The sequence below is a fragment of the Agelaius phoeniceus genome, chromosome 14 (genome assembly GCF_051311805.1).
Source record: "Agelaius phoeniceus isolate bAgePho1 chromosome 14, bAgePho1.hap1, whole genome shotgun sequence".
Classification (NCBI taxonomy): domain Eukaryota; kingdom Metazoa; phylum Chordata; class Aves; order Passeriformes; family Icteridae; genus Agelaius; species Agelaius phoeniceus.
Window position 1 is genome coordinate 5,314,351 of NC_135278.1, and position 22,893 is coordinate 5,337,243.

At 51.8% G+C, this 22,893-nt stretch overlaps 3 protein-coding genes and 5 non-coding genes across 11 annotated transcripts; 7 read left to right on the plus strand and 1 right to left on the minus strand.

Annotated features, from left to right (window-relative positions):
- Nucleotides 1-795: 795 nt before the first annotated feature.
- On the minus strand, nt 796-7,853 carry TRMT2B (tRNA methyltransferase 2B). Of its 4 annotated transcripts, none has more exons than XM_077186126.1 (13): nt 7,784-7,853; nt 7,412-7,598; nt 6,590-6,644; nt 6,019-6,138; nt 5,504-5,603; nt 5,286-5,356; nt 4,685-4,831; nt 4,465-4,559; nt 3,736-3,950; nt 3,535-3,636; nt 3,219-3,338; nt 2,227-2,326; nt 796-1,681 (listed from the first exon to the last, which is right to left on the minus strand). In XM_077186126.1, the coding sequence occupies exons 2-13, from the start codon at nt 7,564-7,566 to the stop codon at nt 1,555-1,557; spliced, it is 1,407 nt and encodes a 468-aa protein (XP_077042241.1). In that variant the 5' UTR covers nt 7,567-7,598; nt 7,784-7,853; the 3' UTR covers nt 796-1,554. The 4 variants fall into 4 exon arrangements, with proteins under 4 accessions (XP_077042241.1, XP_077042242.1, XP_077042243.1 ...); XM_077186127.1 differs by having other exon boundaries at nt 7,713-7,786; XM_077186128.1 differs by lacking the exon at nt 7,784-7,853 and adding an exon at nt 7,690-7,735.
- A 1,572-nt stretch (nt 7,854-9,425) lies between these two features.
- Nucleotides 9,426-10,827, plus strand: LOC129125781 (40-kDa huntingtin-associated protein-like). Its single transcript, XM_054641406.2, has one exon. The coding sequence runs from the start codon at nt 9,500-9,502 to the stop codon at nt 10,565-10,567; it is 1,068 nt and encodes a 355-aa protein (XP_054497381.1). The 5' UTR covers nt 9,426-9,499; the 3' UTR covers nt 10,568-10,827.
- A 1,187-nt stretch (nt 10,828-12,014) lies between these two features.
- On the plus strand, nt 12,015-22,824 carry DKC1 (dyskerin pseudouridine synthase 1). The gene is made up of 15 exons (XM_054641401.2): nt 12,015-12,152; nt 12,319-12,380; nt 12,681-12,767; nt 13,300-13,391; nt 13,892-14,076; nt 14,540-14,604; nt 15,145-15,271; nt 16,242-16,372; nt 17,287-17,430; nt 17,862-17,982; nt 18,717-18,835; nt 19,837-19,940; nt 20,351-20,417; nt 20,968-21,126; nt 21,479-22,824. Exons 1-15 carry the CDS (start codon nt 12,137-12,139, stop codon nt 21,545-21,547), a joined length of 1,548 nt encoding a protein of 515 aa, XP_054497376.2. The 5' UTR covers nt 12,015-12,136; the 3' UTR covers nt 21,548-22,824.
- Nucleotides 14,691-14,936, plus strand: LOC129126048 (small nucleolar RNA SNORD17). The gene has a single exon (XR_008535034.2). It is a non-coding gene; the product is annotated as a small nucleolar RNA SNORD17 (small nucleolar RNA).
- Nucleotides 15,464-15,539, plus strand: LOC129126050 (small nucleolar RNA SNORD83). The gene has a single exon (XR_008535036.1). It is a non-coding gene; the product is annotated as a small nucleolar RNA SNORD83 (small nucleolar RNA).
- On the plus strand, nt 16,516-16,650 carry LOC129126053 (small nucleolar RNA SNORA36 family). Its single transcript, XR_008535039.1, has one exon. It is a non-coding gene; the product is annotated as a small nucleolar RNA SNORA36 family (small nucleolar RNA).
- Nucleotides 18,219-18,464, plus strand: LOC129126047 (small nucleolar RNA SNORD17). The gene has a single exon (XR_008535033.2). It is a non-coding gene; the product is annotated as a small nucleolar RNA SNORD17 (small nucleolar RNA).
- LOC129126045 (small nucleolar RNA SNORD83) lies at nt 19,118-19,193 on the plus strand. The gene has a single exon (XR_008535031.1). It is a non-coding gene; the product is annotated as a small nucleolar RNA SNORD83 (small nucleolar RNA).
- Nucleotides 22,825-22,893: the final 69 nt, after the last annotated feature.

Sequence of the window (22,893 nt, forward strand, 5' to 3'; positions counted from 1 at the left end):
AGCAGAGGGCACAGGAGTAACGTGCTGTGGAGGAGAAGGGGACAGGGGTCTCTTGTACACAGAGAACATTCAGTTTCAGATATTGAGATGCTCACACATAGCAAACAACATATTGCTTCATTTATTTGCACCAGGAAAGAAAAGGGAATGTTTTGTCCCCGTGGCTCTCCTGGAACCTGATGCTCAAAAGGGAAGATGAGGCCACTTGTGTCACCCTGATAAAACCTATCCTGTATGTTTTCAGCTATTCAGAGGCTAGTGGAAAGGTTTATGATCCTCTGGTACTTTCTGATTTAAAGTCACTGTCTCCCCTGCACATAATGCAACAAATTTCCTTTTGACCAAAAGCTAGTAGGAATCTATTCAGATCTCACAGTGAGAAACCAAGGTATAATTACACGGAACAGAACTGCTGGAATATTGCATCCTTTGGTATAAAATGAAAACAAGAGGCTGCAACAGTGTGTAAAAACCTATACTCATGGGATAGTGCAAAACTGACACTTTCTATGCCTGTCAGATGTAGTAACTCTGAAAGCCTAAACACGTGTATTTTGACCCCCATGGCTGGAGAACTGGTTGCTGTTATTATTCAAAGCTGAGGTCTGGAATTAAAAGTCTGAAAAATACACGCAACTCTCCCAGTTTCCTTGGGAGTTTATCAGCCTTGATTCCAAACATTCTGGGACTCACACAACATAAGGGAACTAGGCTCACTCAGACTCCCCTCCCCATTACAGCAGCTCCATCTCTGGAAGAGCTGGAAAAATAAAACAACACTGTAAGCAGGACACATACAAAACAGAAGAAAAATTTTAATTAGCTACACCAGAACATCCTGAAAAGGAAAAATATTGCAGCTGACATTTTCTCAGGGCACTTCATATTTAGGCATCAGGAATCATTAGTGGAGAAGGGGGAGGCAGATGTGAAAAGAGAGACACTGAAATCTGTTCTCTTTATTTTGTGTTATAGACAATCTCATTGTCAAAGCTGGTGCCTCCCCTGGGCAGGGTCCCCAACAAAGGAATCCCTGGGCTTTCTTACTCTTCCAGCCTAAATCTCCCACAACAGCTCTGACCAGTGGAAAATTAGAGTCTGGTGTCTCATTGTTCATTGGTTTGTGCAGAGTCTGCGGGTGAGAAGTCAGGGCTGGAAGTCCCGTGTCCTTTGTTAGGCACAAGGTCAGCGCCCATTCTCGGCTCCTTGCCTGGGCTCCGGCGATTTCCCACTATCCAGGGCACAACTTGCAGCTGGAACACCGAGCTACAGATTCCTCAACACAGGGAGAGAGTCTTGTCTAGGCTGCTTTAACCAGCAGCCCAAGGTTTGCAGGGGAAGGAAGGGTGATGAAATGCTACAGAGAACCTTTTCACCCCAGAAATCCAAGTAGTTCTTTACAGAACAGCGTTGCTAGGCAACCCAAAGTAAGAGAAAAACCAAAATTATTTATTTTTATACAACTTCACAGAAAATAAGTTAAAATCCTAATTGGCACTTCAGGACAGGAGGAGGTTGCTTCCCAAGCTCTCAGAGCTCATTCCTGCCTCCTTGTCAGCGGGTGAACAGCAGCACCAGCTCACAATGAACAGTGTGAGGAAACATGTCAAAAGGAATAGCCATCACGGGGGCAAATGGCTCCCCTGCCAGCTTCTTCCGTGGGTCAGGTGGGCAGCACAGCCTGTGGAAAGCAAAGAGCATCCTTTAGACCAGCAGCAGAAGCCTTCCCACCACTGGTATCACAATCCAAGGGGACCCACAAAGGAGGTATCATGTGTTTGACTAACATCCCTCAGAATCTGCAGCTGACGCTGGCTGAGGAGTGGAACCATCAATACTGAATCCCCAAGCAGCTCTGAAAACCTCAGGGACAAGCTGAACAGTCAGTGGCAAGTCAGACACTCATTTTTCAGTTTTGCACTGCCCTTATGGCTACCTGCAGACAGATTTATCACCTGGGTGTACCCCAGCTAAAGGCTGAGCAGATAAAGCTACATGATTAACCCCTAAGCAGGTGACAAATCCCCTTGGCTTCACCTTCTTGGCGAGGGGCCACCCTTCCTGCAGTGAACCCCATGGACTCTGCATCTCACACCCAGATGTGCTTTTTTTTCAGAGGGATGCGCAATGTGCCATGTTTGAATTATTTTCTATTCCTCAATGATGCCTTGTCTGGACTTAACAGGGTCTGTCACTGAGATCAAGAGTGAGGAGGAGAGTGCTCACTCGAGGAAGTTCCTCATGGCTTCCCCCTCTGGCTTGCAGGAGATGTAGAGCAGCCTGCGGATGGCCCTGCAGTTCCGGATGGCTCGAACGACCCTGTAGTCTGCAAAAACAAACAGCCTGCTTTCCCTCCACCCCCCTGAGCTCTGCAGCAGGAATGACTGCACAGCACCACAGAACTGTCAGAAATGCGTATTTTGCCATGTTCTGTCTCAGGTGAAGTCTCTCAGGAGGCCACGGGTGTGACCCACACTGCTGACGGCTTAGCCAGGTTGGCAGGCAGGGCAGAGCAATGGGAGAAGTCCCTCTGCTTCCCATGACAGAAAAAATGTTAATTAAGCAAAGACATATAAAACCTTCCACACACACTTGTGAGAGTGCATCTGGGCACCACAACCAGTGTGTGACTTCCCAGTACACACTCCAGGGGAGACCACTGAGACAGACTGAGGGCTGGGTTATTCAGCCTGGGGAAAAGAAGGTAAGCAAGGATCCATTTACTATCTTCATGGGGGACCTCATGGGGCATTACAGATAATTGAGAATCTTCTCAGAGGGGCATGAGAAGAGGATGAGAAGCAATAGATGTATGGCAGCAAGGGAAAATCCTGATTAAATATATTAGGGAAAACATTTTCAGGAGAGGGGATACACCCTTGGAGAAATTCAATCCTCAGCTAGGGTTTATATCCCTATGCAACCTCACACAACTCTGAAGTTGGCCTTGCTATAGTTGGGAGATTACACTACAAACCTCCAGAGGTCCCTTCTCTCTTAAATAATTGTGTGAGCCTGTGAAAGATGGAAAAAGGATTAGAGCTAAAGAGAAAGCATGAAGGCACTGAATACAGCAGACTTAGGGAATTTAGCTGCTGTCAGTAACAAGAAACAAGAGACTAAACAAGGGAAGGGTTTGGAGTCAGTATAACAGGTCTCACAGAACTTGTTCAAAGCTCTCTGTTTACAAGATGAAAATAAATAGCGTTTTCTCTCACGTAGGCCAGCCCGAGAAGGGTTCACCACAGCAACAAGCGGTCGGGCATCCTCCCACGATGCCAGGAGCTGTGGTAACACAGCCTCTGCCTTTCCACTGTGAAACTCACAGTTTGAGATCCCTGTGAAACAAAAAAGCAACCACATGAACTGAGTCTCACCAAGAGTTGAGTATAACATGATATTCACACACCCTTTGCTGTGTGAAGGTAACTGGTTAGGGTCCCTCTGCTCACTTCTACTCCGATTTTTCAGCATTTAGTTTGAAACTTTTTGCATTTAGTTTGAAACTTTTTGCCACAGCTAGTCTGAACTCACCATTGAATGCTGCATTCCACTCAGCATCCTCTATTGCCTTCTCCACCACCTCGACACCAATAACCTTGGACACTTGGTGAGCCAGAGAGAGACCAATTGTGCCTGGAAACAGGGGAAACAAAAATACTCCACAGATTCATGCTGAAGAAACAGGTGAGGATCAGCTGCGGAATGCAAAGCTCTGGGAGCCCAGGACCCCACCTGTTCCACAGCAGATGTCAAGGAGGACAGTGTCCCCAGCAGCCTGGCAGAGCTCCCCCACTGCCTGGTACAGAACTTCTGCCCCAGCCGTGTTGACCTGGAAGAAGGCGTCTGGAGAGATGCGGAACCTGAGGCCGAGCAGCTCCTCGAAGATGTGCGGTGCTCCGTGGAGGAGCTGGTACGGGGACTGCTCGTGGGAGCAGCGTGTCATGGTGCTGCCAGAGCACACAAAAAACAGCTGTGACAAGGCAGTAGAGAGGAGTGGTTTCCATTCCTATGGGCTGCAGATGGTTCTTCCCCTCATCAACTTATATTTCATGTGAGCCTTTCAACAAGATTAAAGAATTTGGATTCTTTGTAAGGGATCTGTGACTTGCACAGCCTAAACTTCATTATAAGGATCAAAATTACTTAGCAGAAGGCAGCATTCCTCATGTCTATTCCCCAGTTTTGCTGCTAATGTGATTTACTGTTTTGGGATAGTCACTGGAATTTTTTTCTTTAAGTTTCCCAGACTCATAATTCCCATGAGGTAGAGCCATAGTGTGTTCAAGTAAGTCTAGAAAAATAAAAGATGGGGCCATCTTAAAGCCACATCTTCAAGAGGGATGCAAACATCTGTCATTCTCTTCCAGCACTCCCTGAACTGGTGGAATTTGAATTTGTCCAGAAAGAGCAGACCAAGGAGGTGGCTTTGTTTCCACTCATTTTCCCTGTCGAGGCACTCACCTCTCTTGGAAATAAAGTGAAGTCAAGGCACAGACTGCTCCAGGCCCACAGGTGAAGAACTCCTTCAGCAATGCTTTCTGAGTAGCCAGCGCCTCCTGTCAAGAGTGAGAAAGGAAAAGCTCTCTCTTGGGTACCCTGATTAGACCCCTCTCCCCAGCAACACAGCCAGCAGGTTCAGCTCAGCTGGATGTGCCTCCTGCCCTGTCCCCAGGGTGCTCACCTGGCCCAGCTGCTGGGGGTGGAAGGTGATGATGGCCATGGTGTGGCCACAGTGGGTGGTACGAACCACGAGCTCTCGCCAGTGCCCACCTTTGTGGAAGAGGAGGCAGGGGTCCAGGGGGGAGTGACAGATGAACTCCTCATAGCACTGAGGGGAGGGGAAATGGCACCTTTAGCACCATGAAGACAACTGCACTGCTCTTAGCCCCCCAGACAGGCAGCCTTTCCAACACTGTGGTCTGCTTTTTCTGTTTGATTTCAATACACTGGCTGAACGCTCCTTCCAGGCTCTTGAAAGACAACACATTTTAATAATTTCAATTTGCAATTCTTATGTATTTTAATAGATTGGCAGGAATTCATTGTCACTTAGACAATGTGACAATTAACTTCATTACTCAGGATGCTTTATGGGCTGCAATATTGACATGTGAGTTTTTATAAATGTATTTATCCACCAACTACAATCAGGCATGAAAATTTTCAGAACATTAAAATGGACTTGAAAACACAGCATCATTAAAATTACAGTGTTCTCCACAGTAAGAGTTATTGCAGTCTCTCTATTCCACAGTGAAGGGACAGACATGACATTTATTTACCTGGGCTACTTGTTTGTGTTTTGAGGGTATGTTCTCCAAATGGTTGGCTTTCACACAGACAATATTCCTTTCTGTAGAGAGATGGACAGGAATATAATTGCTCTGGTTCAGGGCATGTAAACCACTGTAGCATGTGAAATGATAAACTGTGGAGAGTCCTTTCCCCGTTTCCACAGCCTTTCCAGCAGTTTTCTCTGAGTTTCTTGTCCTGCACTGACCTCTGCCAGTTCCTACATACAACCCCACAGTTTTGGGGTTCCCATCTGGTCCTTGGTTCACAGAGAAAGTCGATTTGTTTCGGTAGCCATTAATGATGGGCTGAGGGAGAAAAGAAGGAAAAGCAAAGCCTTGGATTAAAAGAAAAAGCAATGAAAGAAAGCTAAACCCCAGCATGGTTATTCTGTTGCCAACATGTGAAGGTGTATGTGAATGGGCAAAACACAGAAACAGAGCTTGTGCACTAGAACCCCAGTACTGCCCCTTGGGGACAAGAAGTGGCTCTCTGTGACAATGGTGACAGGTTTAACAGGGAGGCCTCAGGCACAAAAAAAGAGTTCCCAAGCACTGGGCTAATTTCACTCTCGGGCAGTCACAAGCTGCAAAGCACAAGTTAGCAAGGACTGACTCAGACACACTCTCGGCAAGCAAATTATGCCCCTCATGAGACTCTTAAGCTGTTGAGTGAAAGACTGTTCATGGCTCAGAGGGAAGAGCATTCCCACGGGACACTCACCGAAGGGACTACAGGCTGCAGAGGACAGCAGAGCCCACCAGGTTTCTGTGCATCTATGCCCAGCTCCTCAAGATGAGATGCCAGTGTCTGCAAAATCTTCCTCTGGCTTTCATACTTTACCTGCAGAGGAGTTCTAAGGCAGAAACACTCTCACAGGACCACACGATGGTGGGCAGCTCTCCATCAACCCACCTCTGAGGAGTCCAACAGGAGGAAAAACTGCAAGTGAAAATATAGCCCCAGAGGAACTCTGCCCTCTTCATAACAACAGCTGCTTGGAGAAACAGGAAGAGGGAAAAATCCTGTGTCTATGATCCCCAAATGCTGGCCTGGAACACTTTGACCTGAAGCCCAGTGAAGCAGAGCAGTCCCACAGAGGACAGGATCACTGTGCATCCTCTGTACTACCAGGAACCCCCCAGTTCTATCCTTAACAACAGCTGGATTAAAGCAGCAGTAAATGGGGTCTGGGCAGTTTGCAGCATTAAGATGTTAAGGAATACTGCTCAAGGGGACAGGAGGGACAGTTGGGGCAATACAACAGAGAAAAGTCTGTGTAAACACATCTTACCTGTAGCTGCTCTTGGTAGGGAAGTCTCCACAGCGGTGTCGCTGCATTTGCTAACCTGGAAAGCACAAGGCAGTGCTCAGAGCTACTTGAGTCCTCATTCCTATGGCATAACATCCCTGTCAGCTACTTTATGGGCAGGACTGTTCTGGTGTGGGCTCTGCACCAGGCTGTGAACACCCAGACTCCCAGGGAACCACAGAGGAATGCACAGTTTGTGTGTAGCAAGAGGGAACTTCAAACTGCCCATTCTCACTGACCCAGCCACTCACACAGAAGTAGTTTAGAGATAAAACCTCAGAACTTGCCACTACTCATATCCAAAGCAAAATAAGCAAGAACAAAACACATAAAAACTGATTAAAAAAAAAAAAAACAAACCACACACATAGACCCTAAAAAGACCCCCAAAATAGAGGTGAGGCTGATATTATTCAAGCACTCATAACTGATTCTCTGAGGCCATGGGGATCACCACTTTGCAGCTGGATAAGTTGCAGCTATTGCTTACCTACGATTTTTCGAGCTGCTTTCAGAGCACCCAGTGCCAATTACTCTGAGGTCCAGGACTGCAAATCAAATGGACTATCATTTTGCTTGCCAATAGGGCAACTTATCCTTTCCTCTCAGAACTCCTTTCCTCCTGTCCTCCTTTCCTCTCAGAACTTTTCGTTTGTCTTCTCCACTATCCCCTCCCCAGGCCAGACTCCAGGCAAACGAGCCGAGCCCTGGCTCTAATATTCCTATCGGGTCAACCCACCACGTTCACAGCTGTAGGCGCTCGCTGCTTTGAAAGAACGCTTGGATATTTTCAAAAAGCCATACCTCTCCTCCCAGGAAGATTCTGGCAGGCTGCAGCTCACCCTGGCCTTTTCCTTCCGTGCCCACGGTGTCGCTGTGGTTGTCACCGGGCAGCGCAGGGCGAGCGGCGGCGGGCGGAGGCGGCAGCGCGGCGGCCTCAAAACGCAGCACAGAGCCATGGAGAAGGCGAGAGGCTGCTGGGGAGCCGGCCCTGCTCCGGGCAGCGATAGGGACCCGCTCCGGCACTGACAGGAACTCGCTCCGGGCACCGACAGGGACCCGCTCCGGGCACCGACAGGGACCCGCTCCGGGCAGCGACAGGGACCCGCTCCGGGCAGCGATAGGGACCCGCTCCGGGCACCGAGAGGAACCCGCTCCGGCAGCGACAGGAGGGACCCGCTCCGGCAGCCACAGGGACCCGCTCCGGCAGCGACAGGAACCCGCTCCGGGCAGCGACAGGAACCCGCTCCGGCCGCGGCACCGGCGGAAGGGGCGCGGCGAGAGCCCCGGGCCCGGCCCCGGCGCTGGGAGGGAGGGCCGAGCGTTCAGCCCCTGGGCTGCTCGGACACGGGTAGCAAAGTGTGACAGCAGCTGCGTGGCCGTTGTGAAAAACGCCAATCGCTTTTAGAATTTTAAAAGTTTAACGGTAAAAAAATGGTTGTAAAAATAGTAGTATAATTAGAGCAATAAAAATTTGGGCAATTGGGATTAGGACAATATGAGACAATAAAAACAAAGAGTTACGGACAGTCTGGGTACCTCTTTCTGGGCAAAATAAGCCCGAAAAAGGACCCACATTAACAGAGGATTAACCCGTAAAAGCAATAGCCTGTTGCATATTCATACATCTCATACATGATGCATAACTTCCATTCAAACAAAGGATTCTGTCTGGTCAGTGTCAACTTCTCCCTCTTAATCCTAATCCCGACGTCTTCAGAGCTGAGCGAGGCAGGAAGAAGTTCATTTCTTCTGATGAGGGAGCAATTCTTTTTCTCTGAAAGAGAAAAAAATAAATTCTTTTTCTCTGAAAGATTTAGGTGTCCTGTGGCTGCTATCTTGGTGTGACTACCTCATTCCTCTCTTTAAAAAAAGTATCTTACACAGCATAGTTTCTATTTTAACATCATGTTATAACCTAAAACTATATTTAACACACTACTTAAGAAAATTAATACAGCACAACTTTCTAACATAACACATATAATATGCATTTTAATATTTGTGAAAAGCCAATCATAAAATACGCATTTTTCACAGCCATGCTGAGCTGGCCTGGGACAGACTGAAGGCTCAGTGCCACCTGCCACCGAACCTTTCCGATGGGGTACTCAGGATGGTGGTGTAGCTGCCGTGTCACTGCACGGTGGGTGCAGTTGGGTACATGAGGTTTATATGGACAGGAGTGCGAGAACAGCCTCTCCCACCCAGCCCGGCCCTGCCTCCAGCAGCTGCTTGGGGAAAAGCCAGGAGCATGGTTCCATGCTCACTTCATCTCTCCATCACGAAATATTTTCAGCGCTGGAGATTTTCCGAGTCAGGCGTGGCTTATTTGTTTAGGGACCCCAAGAGTTCTCTTGTCCAAGTGTTTACCTGTCACCCTTTGATGTCACCTAAAATTCCTGCTGCCACACATCCTTTGGCCGAGGGGCTCACCCACCCTTGCTACCATTTGGGTGAATTGATCTTCTGTGAACCTGGCTGCTGCGGTTTCCTCCAATAGCTGTAGAGCCTGGCCCTCTCCCCGCCCGGCCCCGGTCCTGCTCCCGGTCCCGCTCCCGGTCCCGTCCCGGTGGAGCCGGAGCAGGGCCGCGGGTCCTCCACTCCACAAGGGGGCGCCACAAGCTTCGGGCCCGCTGAATGCCTAGGGCGGTGCTCGCCGCGCTTGGCCGCGCCCCATGGGCGGGGCCTGTGCCTCATAGCCACGCCCACCGTGGGCGGTGTCAGCTGGGACGCGCTGTCCGCAGTAGCCGCGCCCTCACCACGCCCCCTGTCCACGAGACGCCGGCGCGGGCGCTGATTGGCCGGCGGCGCGGGGCGGGCGCTGATTGGTCGGCGGCGCGCGGCGGAGCGCGGCCGGGCGCGGCGCGTCAGTTCCGCCCTGGGTCCGCGATGCTGTCGGCGGGCGGCGGCTCCGGCCCCGCCGGGGCGGGCGGCTCCGGGCCGGGGCTCGGCGGCGACGGCGATTTCCTGTCGCGGTACCGCCTGGTGTCGGCCAAGCTGCGGCGGCGGTTCCTGCGGAAGCCGAACGTGGCGGAGGCGGCGGAGCAGTTCGCGGCGCTGGCGCGGGAGCTGCGCGCCCAGGAGAGCCTGCCCTACGCCGCCTGGTGCCAGCTGGCCGTGGCGCGCTGCGCCCAGAGCCTCTTCCACGGCCCCGCCGAGGCGGCCGCGCTGGCCGAGGCCGCGCGGCTCTTCCTGCGCCAGGAGCGGGACCTGCGGCAGCGCCTGGGCTTGCGCGGCGGCTTCGGCGAGCACGTGGCGGCGGCGCAGAGCTGCGGAGCCTTCGCCGCCCGCCTGCACCTGGAGCGGGGGCAGCCCGCGCTGGCGGCCGGGCCGTGCCTGGAGCTGGCGGCGGCGCTCCGCGACACGGGACAGCCCGCCCGCGCCGCCGCGCCCCTGCAGCGGGCGGCGGAGCTGCTGACGGCGGCGCGGCTGCCGCTGCAGGCCCTGCGCTGCCTGGCCGAGCGCGCCTCCTGCCTGCTGCTGGCCCGCGACTACGCCGGGGCGCTGGCCGCGCTGACGCGGGCGCAGGCGCTGGCCGGGGCCGGGCTGGGCGGTGCGGCCGGGGCCGGGGCCGCGCCCGGCGGCGCCTTCCTGGACGTGCTGGCGCGCTGCGAGGTGTCGCGGGTGCTGCTGCTGCTCCTGCTGCAGCCGCCGCCCGCCAAGCTGCTGCCCGAGCACGCCCGCACGCTGGAGCAGTACTGCTGGGAGGCCCCCGACGGCGGAGCGGGCACCGGGAGCGGCTCCGGAACGGGCGGGGGGCTGCCGCCGGCCGCCAGCTACCTGCCGGCAGAGCTGTTCCTGCTGCTGCAGTCGGCAGTGCTGGCGTGCCAGGAGAAGGACGCGGAGGCGCTGAAGGCGCTGCAGGCCGAGCTGTGGCCGCTGCTGAGCGCCGAGCAGAACCATCTGCTGCACCTGGTGCTGCAGGAGATGCTGAGCCCCGCCGGACAGGGGCTCTGAGCGCCGCCGCCCGCGGGGACAGGTCGGACTGGTCGCTTCAGCCGGTGCCAGCATAGACTCTGTTATTCCGTTATTTATTTTTAATACGAGTTGAAGTAATGGTTGGTGAGAGAATGCGTTCATCTACACGTTTGCCTTCTGTCATAGTAAACTGCTCACTGTATGTACTGAAAGTTGTCGTGCTTGGAAAAAGTGTAAGCCTAAAGCAGAAAGGCCATTTCAGGACAGAAGGAAGCTGTTCATTAAAAGACTGTCTGCAATTTGCATGTGTTGGAGGATTTGGGTGTCTATGAATCAAATGTTGTTAGAGGTGCTTTTTCTAAAAAATCAAACAAACAAAAAAACCTCCGCATAAAAATAAGGTTTTCATTTTTTCCCCTTCCTGAGAACAACTGACACTGCAGCCAGCACAAGGCCCTGAGTTTTGTGGTGGATGAAAGGAGTTGGTCACCGACCTGCAAGTGGTTCCTGGGGTGGTGGTGGCTTGACTCCAGTCACTGTGGCAGTTGTTAACCCAGGGAACTGAGCCTGCACTGTGGCAAATCCACTTCATCTGGGGGAATTTAGGAAGGGAATTAATGGTGGAGGTGGTGAAGTTACACGAGTTCTTGGAATGTGGGCTATTGTTCAATTCTTTTCGGCTGTTATCCGTCTGCTCTCGATCTCTTCGATCTCTTGCTCTCTGCTTCTTGGGACCTTTAGGTGAAGGCAGCTGATCTTTAGAGAAAAGACCTTGTCTTTTGGGTCTTTGGGCTGTCTTTGGTGCACTCAGCTGTTGGGTACAGGCTTTGCTAAATTCCGTCAGTGCTAATACACAGCCTCAGGCAGGGCAGGCTTTATCCTGGAGGCTGGAGGTGCCCTAGGTGTGTGTGTTGGGGGGATAAAGAGCAGTTCCAGGGTACCCAGCAACTGGTGAGTGAAACAAACACTCTCAGCCAGCACTTCCAAAGACCCTGCAGAGGCTGAGGCTTTTGGAAAGAAGGCAATCCCATTTGTACACCTGGAAGAGAAGCCAGAGGTTAGAGGTAATTCTATTAAATAGTGGTATTATATCTGATTTTAATATTTGGGTCTAGAGACAGCAGTTTTTTCAAAGGCTTTTCCAATGTTTGTTTTTCAAGTGTTTTTCATCTTCCACACTAAAATAACGAAGAACTTGCCATTTTCCTCTCAGAAACGCAAACAGAGACGCTGCTAATTTTAAGAAGCCTTGATTACCACAACCCTCTTTTGACAAGATAAAATGGAAGTTGAGAAAGACTCGAACTGGATGTTATTTTATGGCTAAGCTAGCCGTGGATGCGCCAGGCCGAGAGGCAAAACTAAAAACCCACTCGGCGAAACTCCCTATGTCCGCGTCCTTTTTGAATTCCAGCAGGCGAGACTGTGGCCGTGTGCCCGCGGTGGTGCCGGGGCGGATGGCCCCGGGGGCGGTCCGAAGGCGGCGGAAGGGGCGCGGCGCGGGCGGGCGGTGCCGGTGACGCGTAGCGCGGGGCCCGGCGGGACGGGGCGGGCCGGGGCGGTCGGTGCGGCGCGATCCGAGCGGCGGGGCCAGCACGCGGCGCGGCCATGGCGGACGGGGACGGTGCGCAGCGGTGGGGACCGGCGGGGGCGCGGGGAGGGCTCGGGGCCGGTGCGGCGCCGCTCGGGGGAGGCTCTGCGGGCGGCTTTGCCCCCCTGGGCCTTTGCCCCTTTGTCCCTCTGCTCTCCCGGCCCTGCCGCCGCTCACTCCCGGCGTGTCGCTCCCGCAGGTTCCAGCGTGAAGAAGCGGCGGAAGAAGGAGAAGCGGGCGCTCGCCGATGATGATGTAGCGGTGAGCGCGGGGAGGAATGGGGGGATGGATCGGGCCGTGCTCGGGGTGCCGGGGGGCTCCCCCAGCCCCATCCGTGGGGCTCCCCCAGCCCCATCCGTGGGGCTCCCCCAGCCCCATCCGCGGGGACGCGTCCCTGGTACCGTGGGTAGGGCCGGGACGGGCTCTCCCCGCTCCGTCCCGGCGGGAGCGCGGCCGCCCCGCGTGGAGCCAGCGGAGCCTCCCGGGCCACGTGGAGAGGGAGGCGGGAGCGCGGCCCGCCGGCTTCCCCGTCTCTGATGCCGCTTAACTTCGCCCCCCCAGGACATCCAGCACACCGAGGACTTTCTGATCAAGCCCGAGTCCCGCGTGGCCCAGCTGGACACGTCGCAGTGGCCCTTGCTGCTGAAGGTAGGGCGGCTTTGCTCGACCTCGTGGCCCGCCCGAGTTCCCGCTGCTTTTGTCCTGTGCCCCTGCAGGTGTAACCCCGCTGCGGGGAGCGGCGCACGTGGTGCTCCGCCGCCCGAAATCGTGTTACAATGTCTCTCTAGCGGTATCGTTTAAGTTTAGTGACTTTTCAGTGCCTTGGAAAGATCCCGTCATATTTCTTTAGTTCTTAATTCGGGTCTGATCATGGCCTGTGGTGTGTGTAGGCTTCCAGGCTGCTTCTGCTCAGTTTCTGGGGAATGTTCGGCTTGTCCTGCATTGTTAATGCATATATTGTGCTGCTTTCCCATCTCTTTCAGTCCAGGATTTCTATTTTTTTTCTATTTTTGTAAAATAATATCGTGGTTTCATTGTTGGGTCATTATCATTTTGGAAGTGGCTCTGTCACTTAAATGTACAAATCAGACCTGGTGTATATGGGGAGATGTACTGCAGCACAGCAACACTGAAATCAAGGGAGCTTAAAAAGATTTGTAACTTTGCTTGGATTTTGTAGAACTTTGACAAGTTAAATGTGAGGACAGCACACTACACACCTCTTCCTTCCGGTGCTAATCCCCTGAAGAGAGAAATTTCTGAATATGTTAGGTGAGTGCAATACCGGCCAGAGTGGTTTATTTTTCTTGCACAGTTAATACCTTCAAAATATATTCGATCTGGATTCCCCTTGTACCTTTCTTCTTCACTCAGTGCCTTGCCAGAATCAGTAAATGTTTAAAAATCCGATCTCTCCCTGTAAAGTTTTCTTTATCCTGGGGTTGTAGCAGGTCTGTGGATGAACGTGCAGACCACCTAAGGAATTCTCTGGTGTCTTCAGAAAAGTCCCTTGGCCTGCTGGGCTTTGAAACTGCTTGGAGTTCATAGAATTTGGGGGTTTTTTTATAAGTGCAGGGGAGAATTCCTTGCCTGTGGATTATATCACCTGTTGTGCATGGAGCAGGTCAGTGTGAGCTTACTGAGAGCTCGTTGCTTATCTGGCTGTATAAAAATGCATTTCTTTGCAGCCAGGACAGTATCTCAAAGCTCCTGCACTGTTGCCATGTCTGTCCTGATGCTTATCTCCCATTCCCTGCCATTTTGCACCCCAGGTCTGGCTTTATTAACCTGGACAAGCCCTCCAACCCATCCTCCCACGAGGTGGTGGCGTGGATCCGGCGCATCCTGCGGGTGGAGAAGACGGGGCACAGTGGCACCCTGGACCCCAAGGTGACAGGCTGCCTCATTGTGTGCATCGAGAGGGCCACACGGCTGGTCAAGTCTCAGCAGAGTGCAGGTTTGTTCCATGCTCAGGACCATTTGCAGTGACTGGGGATGTGTGAAGTGCTTTTGGAGACAAAATGGAGGGTTCTCAATCTTAAAAAGGCCAGTCTTGGTCTTCAGCCTTGACATTAAGGGTTATTCCAAGCCACTGAGCACACATCCATGTTGTCTCAGGTATTTTTTTCATGATTCTCTGGTGCTTGGGCTGTTACAAGTCAGTGAAAACACCTCTGACATGGTTTGATGTACCAGTTGAACTTAGGGCTTAAGCCTCTACTAGTCCAGAGAAGAAATAAGTATAGCTTAGATTTATTTCCCTGGAAGAAAAACCAACTCTGTAATAAACCATGCCCATTTCCTAGAAGAGGTGGTAGGATTTCAGGGTTCTGGGGACATGTGGCTGTTAAGCATGGTGGACCTTGAGGTCAACATCAAATGCCAGTGGCCGTTCCTGACTGCTCTTGTCATTCTTTCAGGCAAAGAGTATGTGGGAATTGTTCGGCTGCACAATGCCATTGAAAGTGAGGCTCAGCTGGCCAGGGTAAGTCTCACGTGCTCTTAGCCATGCAGAGTGCTGGGCACTGGTGGGAGATGAGAGGCCAGGAATGGAGCTCAGGTGTGCTGTGTGTGAGGTGATGACACAGTTTATCCATTCTCTGAGTGCAGTGGAGCTGCCCTCCTGCAGCACCCCAGCTCCTGTTCTAGGCTCTGGGTGCTGTGCAGCCTCCAGACATCCTGCAGTGTCCCAGTGTCCTGCTGGGGGCTGCTGTGCTGTGTGGTGGCTGCCTGCAGGAGGGGAACAGTGCTGGCAGGGTTGGAGCCCCTCTTTGGGGGGCTCCAGCCTCACTGGGACGAGGGATGCTGTCTGATCACATGCTGCCATCTAATGGAAAAATCCTGGCTGTGTTCACTGGCACCTGGACCACATCACTGGCTTGGATTTGCTGTATTAAATATGGCATCAGCGAATCAGGATAAACCTTGTGGTTTCTCATTCTTGGAAGTGGACACAGTTGCTGAAGAGTCCAAGGTGCTCCTGCATTAGGGCACAAGTGTTAACTCTTGCTTCTTCTTCCCTCAGGCCATAGAAACCCTGACAGGTGCCCTGTTCCAGCGGCCACCCCTCATTGCTGCTGTCAAACGACAGCTGAGAGTCAGAACCATCTACGAGAGCAAGCTGGTGGAGTATGATCCTGAGAGAAGATTAGGTAAAACAGGGCTTGCCTGCCTTCTTCCTATAAAACCAACTGATACAATTTTCTGTGAAATGCGCTGCTTTTGGCAGGTGTCTTAAGACCTAAATCCTCCCATTGTCCAGCAGTAACTGCTTCATGCATTGCTTTGGTGTGCTGGGAAGCAAATCCCACCTCTTTTTGTACTGCTGCACCCTTCACAGAAGAGCCAAATGATGTCAATTAGATGGCATTAGCTCTCAGGGCAAAGATGACCTTCATCTATCACCCCATGCTGATGGCTCTGGGAAGGGTTGGCATACAGCTTCTCTTGAAGGATGTGGTTTATTTTCTGTTTAAATGTCGTGGTGCACTAAGTCCCAGCTGGGTGATAACAGGGCTGCAACAGACCCCCCTTTTGAGCTCTGCAGAATCCCAGCTACCAGTGGAGGAACAAAAAGGAAGCAGCACGGGCCCTGGGGTGGAACTGGGGTGACTTTATTGGATGGCAAAACTCCCCAGTCCAGGGTGCCAGGACTCTGAACTGAGGGCAGACAGGAACACATGGCAGGAAATACAATGTGTAAACCAATGGAGGGTTTCAAGGGAGTAGAACAGCTTAAGTAAACCAATGGGGTTTTGAAGGATACAAAACTGAGGGGGAAGTTTATAAAGGGAAGGGCAGGTAAGGAGGAGTAAGGAGGGTTCTGGGGAAAAGAGTAGGGACAGGAGGGGTTGACAGCTGGGATGAGGGGGGAGTTGAAACTTGGCAGGGAGTGGCCAGGTAACAAACAGAAAAACTGACACTTAACTGAATAACAATGAGGGAGCAAGTCTAATTTTAGAAACATAAGATACAAAATGGGGGTGGGGGGCTTGTGCCACTCTAGAGACAGGGGGAGGACAATACAGAGGGGTTGCAAAACCACAAATTAAACAGTGAATTTGTCAAATAAAGAAAACGCACTACAACATCTAAATCTCTCTATCCTGTCCTGCCTTTCAGGTATCTTCTGGGTGAGCTGTGAAGCAGGCACATACATCAGAACCCTCTGTGTGCACCTGGGGCTGCTGCTGGGCGTGGGGGGCCAGATGCAGGAGCTGCGCAGAGTCCGCTCGGGCATCCTGGGAGAGATGGTACAGTGGCACCTCAAATGTAGCCAGCCCCTTTGATATTGTCACAATTGCAGCAGCTCCTGGGGACTCTGAGCTCTGCAGTGTTAGGAGGAGGTTTGGGAATAGCCCCCAGACAGTGAGAGCTCTTGCTGTGGATGGTCTGTAACCAAAGTGTTGAGTTCAGTTCAGGATGTTGCTCCTGTTCTGGTAATTAAACTTTGGGACAGTGAGTGACTGGGAAGTGCACTGTGGTGGCTGAAGGTTTGTTTTATGTCACCTGTGTTTCTCAGCCTACAGACCCTGGTGTCCATGAGTTCAGGAGTGTGAACAGCTCAGGGAATGGGGTTCATTGGAATGAGCCTGGGAGGTGCAGTCTTGTGAGATCTTGGACACTTGTACAGCCTTTTCACTCTGGTCATAGACAGATCCTGCTGCTGGTCCAAACTCCAGAACTAATTTTTTTTTTGCAAAGCAGCAGTATCAGAGTGCAAGTGCTTCCCCACCCATCTGTGCTCTTAGCACAGCTGTAATCACTGGGTCATTTATGAATTCCAGGTGTTGGGCACTCACAGTTTACTCAGAATTTACTCCATGTCACAGATTAAAGAGCTGGTTAATTAAGACTTTTGCTCACTAACCTTTGTCTGGGAGCCCCAGGAATTTAAGTTAGGTCATATTTAAGAGTTTCATGCGGGCAGACCTTAGACCATAGATCCAAATGCTCTCTGGGATTAGGAAGGTCCAAGTCTGTCAGCTCAAGCCAGGCTGATCTCAAGCTGCTGATGGAAAGTATTCTTTCCTCTCTTAAATTGTGTTTTCATGCTTGTGATGGGTGTCTGGTTTCACTCCCTATTTGCTGTTGGACTTCAGCTGTTCTCTTGTGCATGTTTCACTGGTGGCTGGTGGGAGAGTTGAGAAGGGTTTTGCCTTTGCAGGACAACATGGTGACCATGCACGACGTGCTGGATGCCCAGTGGCAGTATGACAACAACAAGGACGACAGCTACCTGAGAAGGGTCATCCTGCCCCTGGAGAAACTGCTGACTTCACACAAGAGGCTTGTCATGAAAGACAGTGCAGTGAGTTCCTGAGGCAGTGCCAGGGGACAGACAGACACTGCAAGGTGTCCCCCTGACTTGTGCAGCTGATAGAACACACAGCCATGTGGTGTCTGCTGGTGACTTGTGTAGATCCTCATGGGGCTCCTGCCAGAGCAGCACTAAGATGCAGGAGCCATGAATTAAATACAGGATCTGCTCTCCTCACTTGAGGAGGAGGATGGTGATGGTTTTGGGAGATCTACCTCACCTGTTGTTTGCTGTGTTGCTTGGGTGCTTTGCTTTCTCCTTCCAAAGCTCCCAAGTTTTATCTAGTGGACAAAATCCCTAGTTACTTAGGGTGATATTGCTGGGATGGTAATGGCAGTGGGAAGCTAAAAATTAGAGACATTTTGTACTTTGATTCTCATAATAGCTTCTAAGCCCTTCCCTCCCATTCCCTCCATTTTCAGGTTAATGCCATTTGCTATGGAGCCAAGATCATGCTGCCTGGTGTTCTGAGGTATGAGGATGGGATTGAGCTTAATCAGGAGATTGTTGTCATCACCACAAAAGGAGAAGCCATCTGCCTAGGTATGGAATGCCTCCTTCTCCTTGTGTCCAGCAAACTGCAGAAATAACAGACTGTGTGACAGTAAGGGCACCACAAATTAGTTCCTGTGTGTAGAAGGTTTAATTAGTGCTTCCTAATGGAAAATGTGGGCCCAAGGCAGCTGGCTTTGGGCAGGATGTTAAGAAGCAGTGGCTGCATCAGTCCTGGGCCAGGTGTGAGGGGTTCAGCAGCTGTGTGATGCTCAGGTGTGCTGTGTGTGAGGTGATGACACAGTTTATCCATTCTCTGAGTGCAGTGGAGCTGCCCTCCTGCAGCACCCCAGCTCCTGTTCTAGGCTCTGGGTGCTGTGCAGCCTCCAGACATCCTGCAGTGTCCCAGTGTCCTGCTGGGGGCTGCTGTGCTGTGTGGTGGCTGCCTGCAGGAGGGGAGCAGTGCTGGCAGGGTTGGAGCCCCTCTTTGGGGGGCTCCAGCCTCACTGGGACGAGGGATGCTGTCTGATCACATGCTGCCACCAGGCACATCACACACACCACACCTCCTGGTAGATCAGTGCACAGGGACTCCAGCAGCTGCCAGCTTGACTTGAAAGGGTGCCCAGTTGTAACCAGGGTCTTCAGAGAAGCTGTGTGACAGCCAGTGAGTCCTTGGGGTGACACTGGGGGGGGTGTTGGTCATCTTTGTGCTAACAGAGGCAGAACAGGCTGCCACAGTTCTGCTCTTCGGGAGTTACTGACCTCCATGCCTGCTTCTGCAGCCATTGCCCTGATGACCACAGCAGTCATTTCTACCTGTGACCACGGCGTGGTGGCAAAGATCAAGAGAGTGATCATGGAGAGAGACACCTACCCCCGGAAATGGGGGCTGGGCCCCAAGGTGAGTGTGGGCCTGGGCTCAGTCCCAGGGCACTTGGTGCCATTGGGGTGTGGGGCTCTGGGACCTTGGGCACAGCTGTGCCTGTGTCTTCTGCAGGGCCTTGCTGTAATTCTGCTGTGGTCTCCTGGAGCTGTGATGGTGGCAGTTCCCAGTGCCAGGGCTGTGGCAGCCCAGTGCTGGTGGGAGTGAGGCTTTCCCCCCCAAAAGAGCCTGGGGGCCACTGCTGGTGTTCAGGCATGGGCTCCTCAGATCTGTACAGCACCAGCCCTCCTCTGGGGAAGAGCCAAATGATGTGAAGTGGATGGCATTAGCACTCAGTGCAAAGATGACCTTCATCCATCACCCCTTGCTGATGGCTCTGGAGGGGCTGGGCAGGATCTTCTTTCTGGTGCAACACTGCTTAAATGCACACTGTCTGTGAGACATTAAACTGTGCCTGAAGGAGAGGAGCAGTGGGAACATCCAGTGCTGGGTTCCTCTCCCACCTCAGGCATGTGGTAGGAGCTCAACTGCAGCCAGGCTGGCCTGATGCAGGTTGGACTCAGAGCTCTGTGTCCAGGTGCTCACCCCATTCCTGTGGTTCAGGTGAAAGCTTTGGGGCTGCTGATGTATTTGTCTCATGGCAAAGGTGGGGTAATACAGTTCAAGCATTTTGGAGTCCTCTGCAAAACCTCACAGACAAGTGGTCCAGCTCAAATGCTGCAGATCATTAGGCTGGAAAAACCCAGTCAAAGATCCAGACTCCATGATGTGCAGTTGTGTTACTGTTGCTGTGACTCCCCCATCAAATTAGCCATTATTTACTGATAAAGATGACTCTTGTCTGAGATTTAGGCTTCTGTGCAGGGGATGTTTAGGCTCATTTGTTTGAAGGTCCTTGGAACAGTAGTAAAAAGGTAATGCTGTAGTTGTTGGCTTGTAGCTGGATTCCCTTCTTTTAGCTTGAGGGAGGATTTTCCCTACCTGGAGCTGCAGTTTGACTTGTTGCCCTTTGCTTTCAGGCCAGTCAGAAGAAGATGATGATCCAGAAGGGTCTGCTGGACAAGCATGGAAAGCCCAATGAGAGCACACCAGAGTCGTGGAAGATGGAATATGTGGATTACAGGTGGGTATTGATGTGTGGCTCCCACAGGGTTGTTCAGAGGGGACCAAGGGCTGGGCTGGATGCTGCTATTTGTGCATGAATCGTGTTAAGCTTGGCCTGTGGGGATGCAGTTGCATTTCTTGGAGTGTGTTGCTCTTGGGCAGTGTTGGAAGGAAAGGCTCTGAGCAGACAGTTATCCCTTTTTAGCCTGCTGTGGTTTTAGAGGGAGTCAGTCTGCTAAATTAAAGGGGGAGGCTGTGTTGTTGCCCAGCCCAGCTTGCCCTGGTGCAGGCTGCAGGTCTCCCCTACACCAACTTCCCCCCAGCTCCTGGGGTGGTTACAGAGCCCTTGTGAGGGGACAGGGATTTGTACAGTCCAGAGCAGCATGAGGCAATGACTGTCCTGTGCAACACTGGGGTCTTTTCTTTCAGGGATACTTCCAGGAAAGAAGCAGCTGCTGATCACCAAGCTGTTTCAGAGGTGGACAGGGCTGCAAAAGTGAGTATTGCCAGTGCTCTCTGGCTCTTTTTTCAGGCCCCTGTTATTCCCATTATCTGCACACACCTTGCACCTGCATTTGGGTCCAATGATGGTTTTTAGTGCAGGGTTTTCCATGCCCTTTGTTAGGCACAAGGGTCAGTGCCTATTCACAGTTCCCTGCCTGGGACTGCAGCAATTTCCCACCACCCAGGGCATGATTTGCAGCTCAAACACCAAGCTACTGGCCCTGGGCATATTCTTCAACACAGCACAAGAAAATATATTTTATGGAGCCACAACAGAGATTTGTTGTGCCAGAGAACCTTTTTGGAGACTACAAAGAGCTGCAGAAATGTCCATGCAAGAGTTGCACCTAAATTTCCCTAACTCAGTACAGGGGGCAGTTCTGGCAGAAGCAAATGCTAGACAGTGTATGCTGGAGAGTCTGCAAGTCACCCTGTTGTTAAATGAAGCTGTATTGAATCAGGCAGTCAGTTTTTCCCTCACCTGAGCTCTGTTGGAAGGTGTTGGAAGGTGTTGGTGTCTGACAATGTGTTCCCCCCAACAGAGAAAGAGAGACTCAGAGAGTGAAAACGAGGAAGCTGTGACCCCTCCATCCCCTGCCACCCCACCACCAGAGGAGCTGAGCAAAAAGGAAAAGAAAAAGAGGAAGAAAGAGAAGAAAGCCCAAGAGGCAGCTGAGAGTGGGGGAGAACAAATTGAGAGGGTATGTGATTGGGTACTGGAATGGTCCCAACATGGTAGAGATTGCTGTGGGTCCCTGATCACCTCCAGCATTAATGCATCAGCAGCCTGCAGTGTGTGAGCACAGTGCCAGGCTTTCCAAAGCAGAGGAGGATGGTTTAGAGTGCATTTTAAACTGGGCTGGTGGTTGGAGATGGGGCAGGTGCCCAGGACAGTTGGTGGGTTCCTGCCAGGCCACCTCTGTGCTGTGGGTCCCTGGGGGAGGATGGTGCTGGGGTGTGTCATGGGGACTGCACTGCTTTGCTGTTCTTCCTGCAATAAGCAGTGGGGGATTCCTTTTTGATGGCTTCCTGACCTTCCCAACCTCTCCACAGACCAGTGAGAGCAGCAGCAAGAAGAAGAAGAAGAAGAAACACAAGGAGGTAGAAGAGAGCTCGGACTAAGCAGCTGGGTGTGTCCAAAGCAGGCAACCTCATCAGTGTAAGGAGGAGGAGTTTTAGGCCTTGAGAAGAGGACTGGCTGTGTGGCAGAGGAGCCAGCAGGTTCAAGTTCTTTGCTGCTGTTTATATGAGTGAGTGGGTGTTTGCCCTGCTCAGGTGCCCCTCTTCATCCCGTTTTAAGGGTTGCCAGAGGAGCAGGGTGCCTCAACTGTCCCTCACTGGATTGATCTCTAAAGCTGAGCACCATGATGCCAACAGAAGTGGTATCTTCAGGGAAACTGGAGCTTCTGGCTCTTCCTTGGTCTCTGTTTTCACCTTAGTGAGGGTGGAATAATTGGAATAATCTCTCTCCCCCCTCATGTACTGCCTCTTTCTTCCTTTTCTCCCAAGGCTGAGGCTGTTACCTGACAGTTAAAGAATGTGTTGCTTCCTGGAGGAGTGGCTTTGTCATAGCCCATGTGAATGGGTTTCCATGGGGACAGTCAGATCAGTTATTTCTGAAGGACTATGTTTTGTTTTAATCTGGCCACATGCTTGGCTTCACCTTCAGTTAAATGAGAGCAAATAGTCCACTCAGATTGTTTTTTCACTCCTTTTTTGACCTTTATCATGAAATGATTAGAGAATTTAATTCCTCCTTTTTGCTTATAGCACGAGGACGTGCTTGTTCATGGTGTGCTGATGGCCAGGCCCAGCAGCCTCAGTGACCTGGGCAGTGTGTCCCTTTTGCTGGCTCTTTGCTCTTCCTGGTCCCTTTGTTGGACTGCAAAGCTTTTGGTTGCCTTGCCTGGTTCTGATGCCCAGTGTGCTCAGAAGGCTGGAGGGCAGGAGGTGACCACCACCATGTTCTTCATGCTGCTGGGACTGGAGTCCTCCTGAGGAAAAGCTTGGTCAGAGGCAGCTCTGCCAAGGGGGATTAGGTGTGGGCTTGAACGGTTTCAGATAAATCTATTGCTGACCTTTCTGGAATTACTTGCTGGGGGCAGAAGGTGTCTCCTCTGTCACAGGGGGCAGTGCTGAGCCAGAATTGAGTTCTTTTTAATGAGGAAAAACCTCAGGCTGTTTTGTTCTGAGTTTCATCCCTGCAGAGATTCTGTTAACTGTTGGTTTAACCTCGTGCACTGCTTTAGTCTTAATGGTCTATCCTCCCTTCCAGTGCTGGAGATGCAGGCAGAGGGGACAGCAGCTGGTGGGTGTTACAACCTGAGCACGAAAAAAAAAAGGTCCATTTTTATTTACTCTTTTTTTACAAAAAAATAAATAAAACTTCCAGTTTTGAACAGGTGATTTTCTTGCTCCTTTGGCTCCTCCCAAAAGGTCAGTGGCATTCATGGGGCAGATTTTATCAC

What these genes read in the sequence shown, in the direction of transcription:
- TRMT2B (XM_077186126.1), bottom strand. Translation starts at nt 7,566, where the DNA reads ATGGCTCTGTGCTGCGTTTTGAGGCCGCCGCGCTGCCGCCTCCGCCCG. An exon ending in CCTACCAAGAGCAGCTACAG is followed by an intron (nt 6,139 to 6,589) that starts GTAAGATGTGTT and finishes ACTCCTCTGCAG; the next exon opens with GTAAAGTATGAAAGCCAGAG. An exon ending in CCCTTCTCGGGCTGGCCTAC is followed by an intron (nt 2,327 to 3,218) that starts GTGAGAGAAAAC and finishes TTGTTTTTGCAG; the next exon opens with ACTACAGGGTCGTTCGAGCC.
- LOC129125781 (XM_054641406.2), top strand. Translation starts at nt 9,500, where the DNA reads ATGCTGTCGGCGGGCGGCGGCTCCGGCCCCGCCGGGGCGGGCGGCTCC.
- DKC1 (XM_054641401.2), top strand. An exon ending in GAAATTTCTGAATATGTTAG is followed by an intron (nt 13,392 to 13,891) that starts GTGAGTGCAATA and finishes TTTGCACCCCAG; the next exon opens with GTCTGGCTTTATTAACCTGG. An exon ending in AATGGGGGCTGGGCCCCAAG is followed by an intron (nt 18,836 to 19,836) that starts GTGAGTGTGGGC and finishes CTTTGCTTTCAG; the next exon opens with GCCAGTCAGAAGAAGATGAT.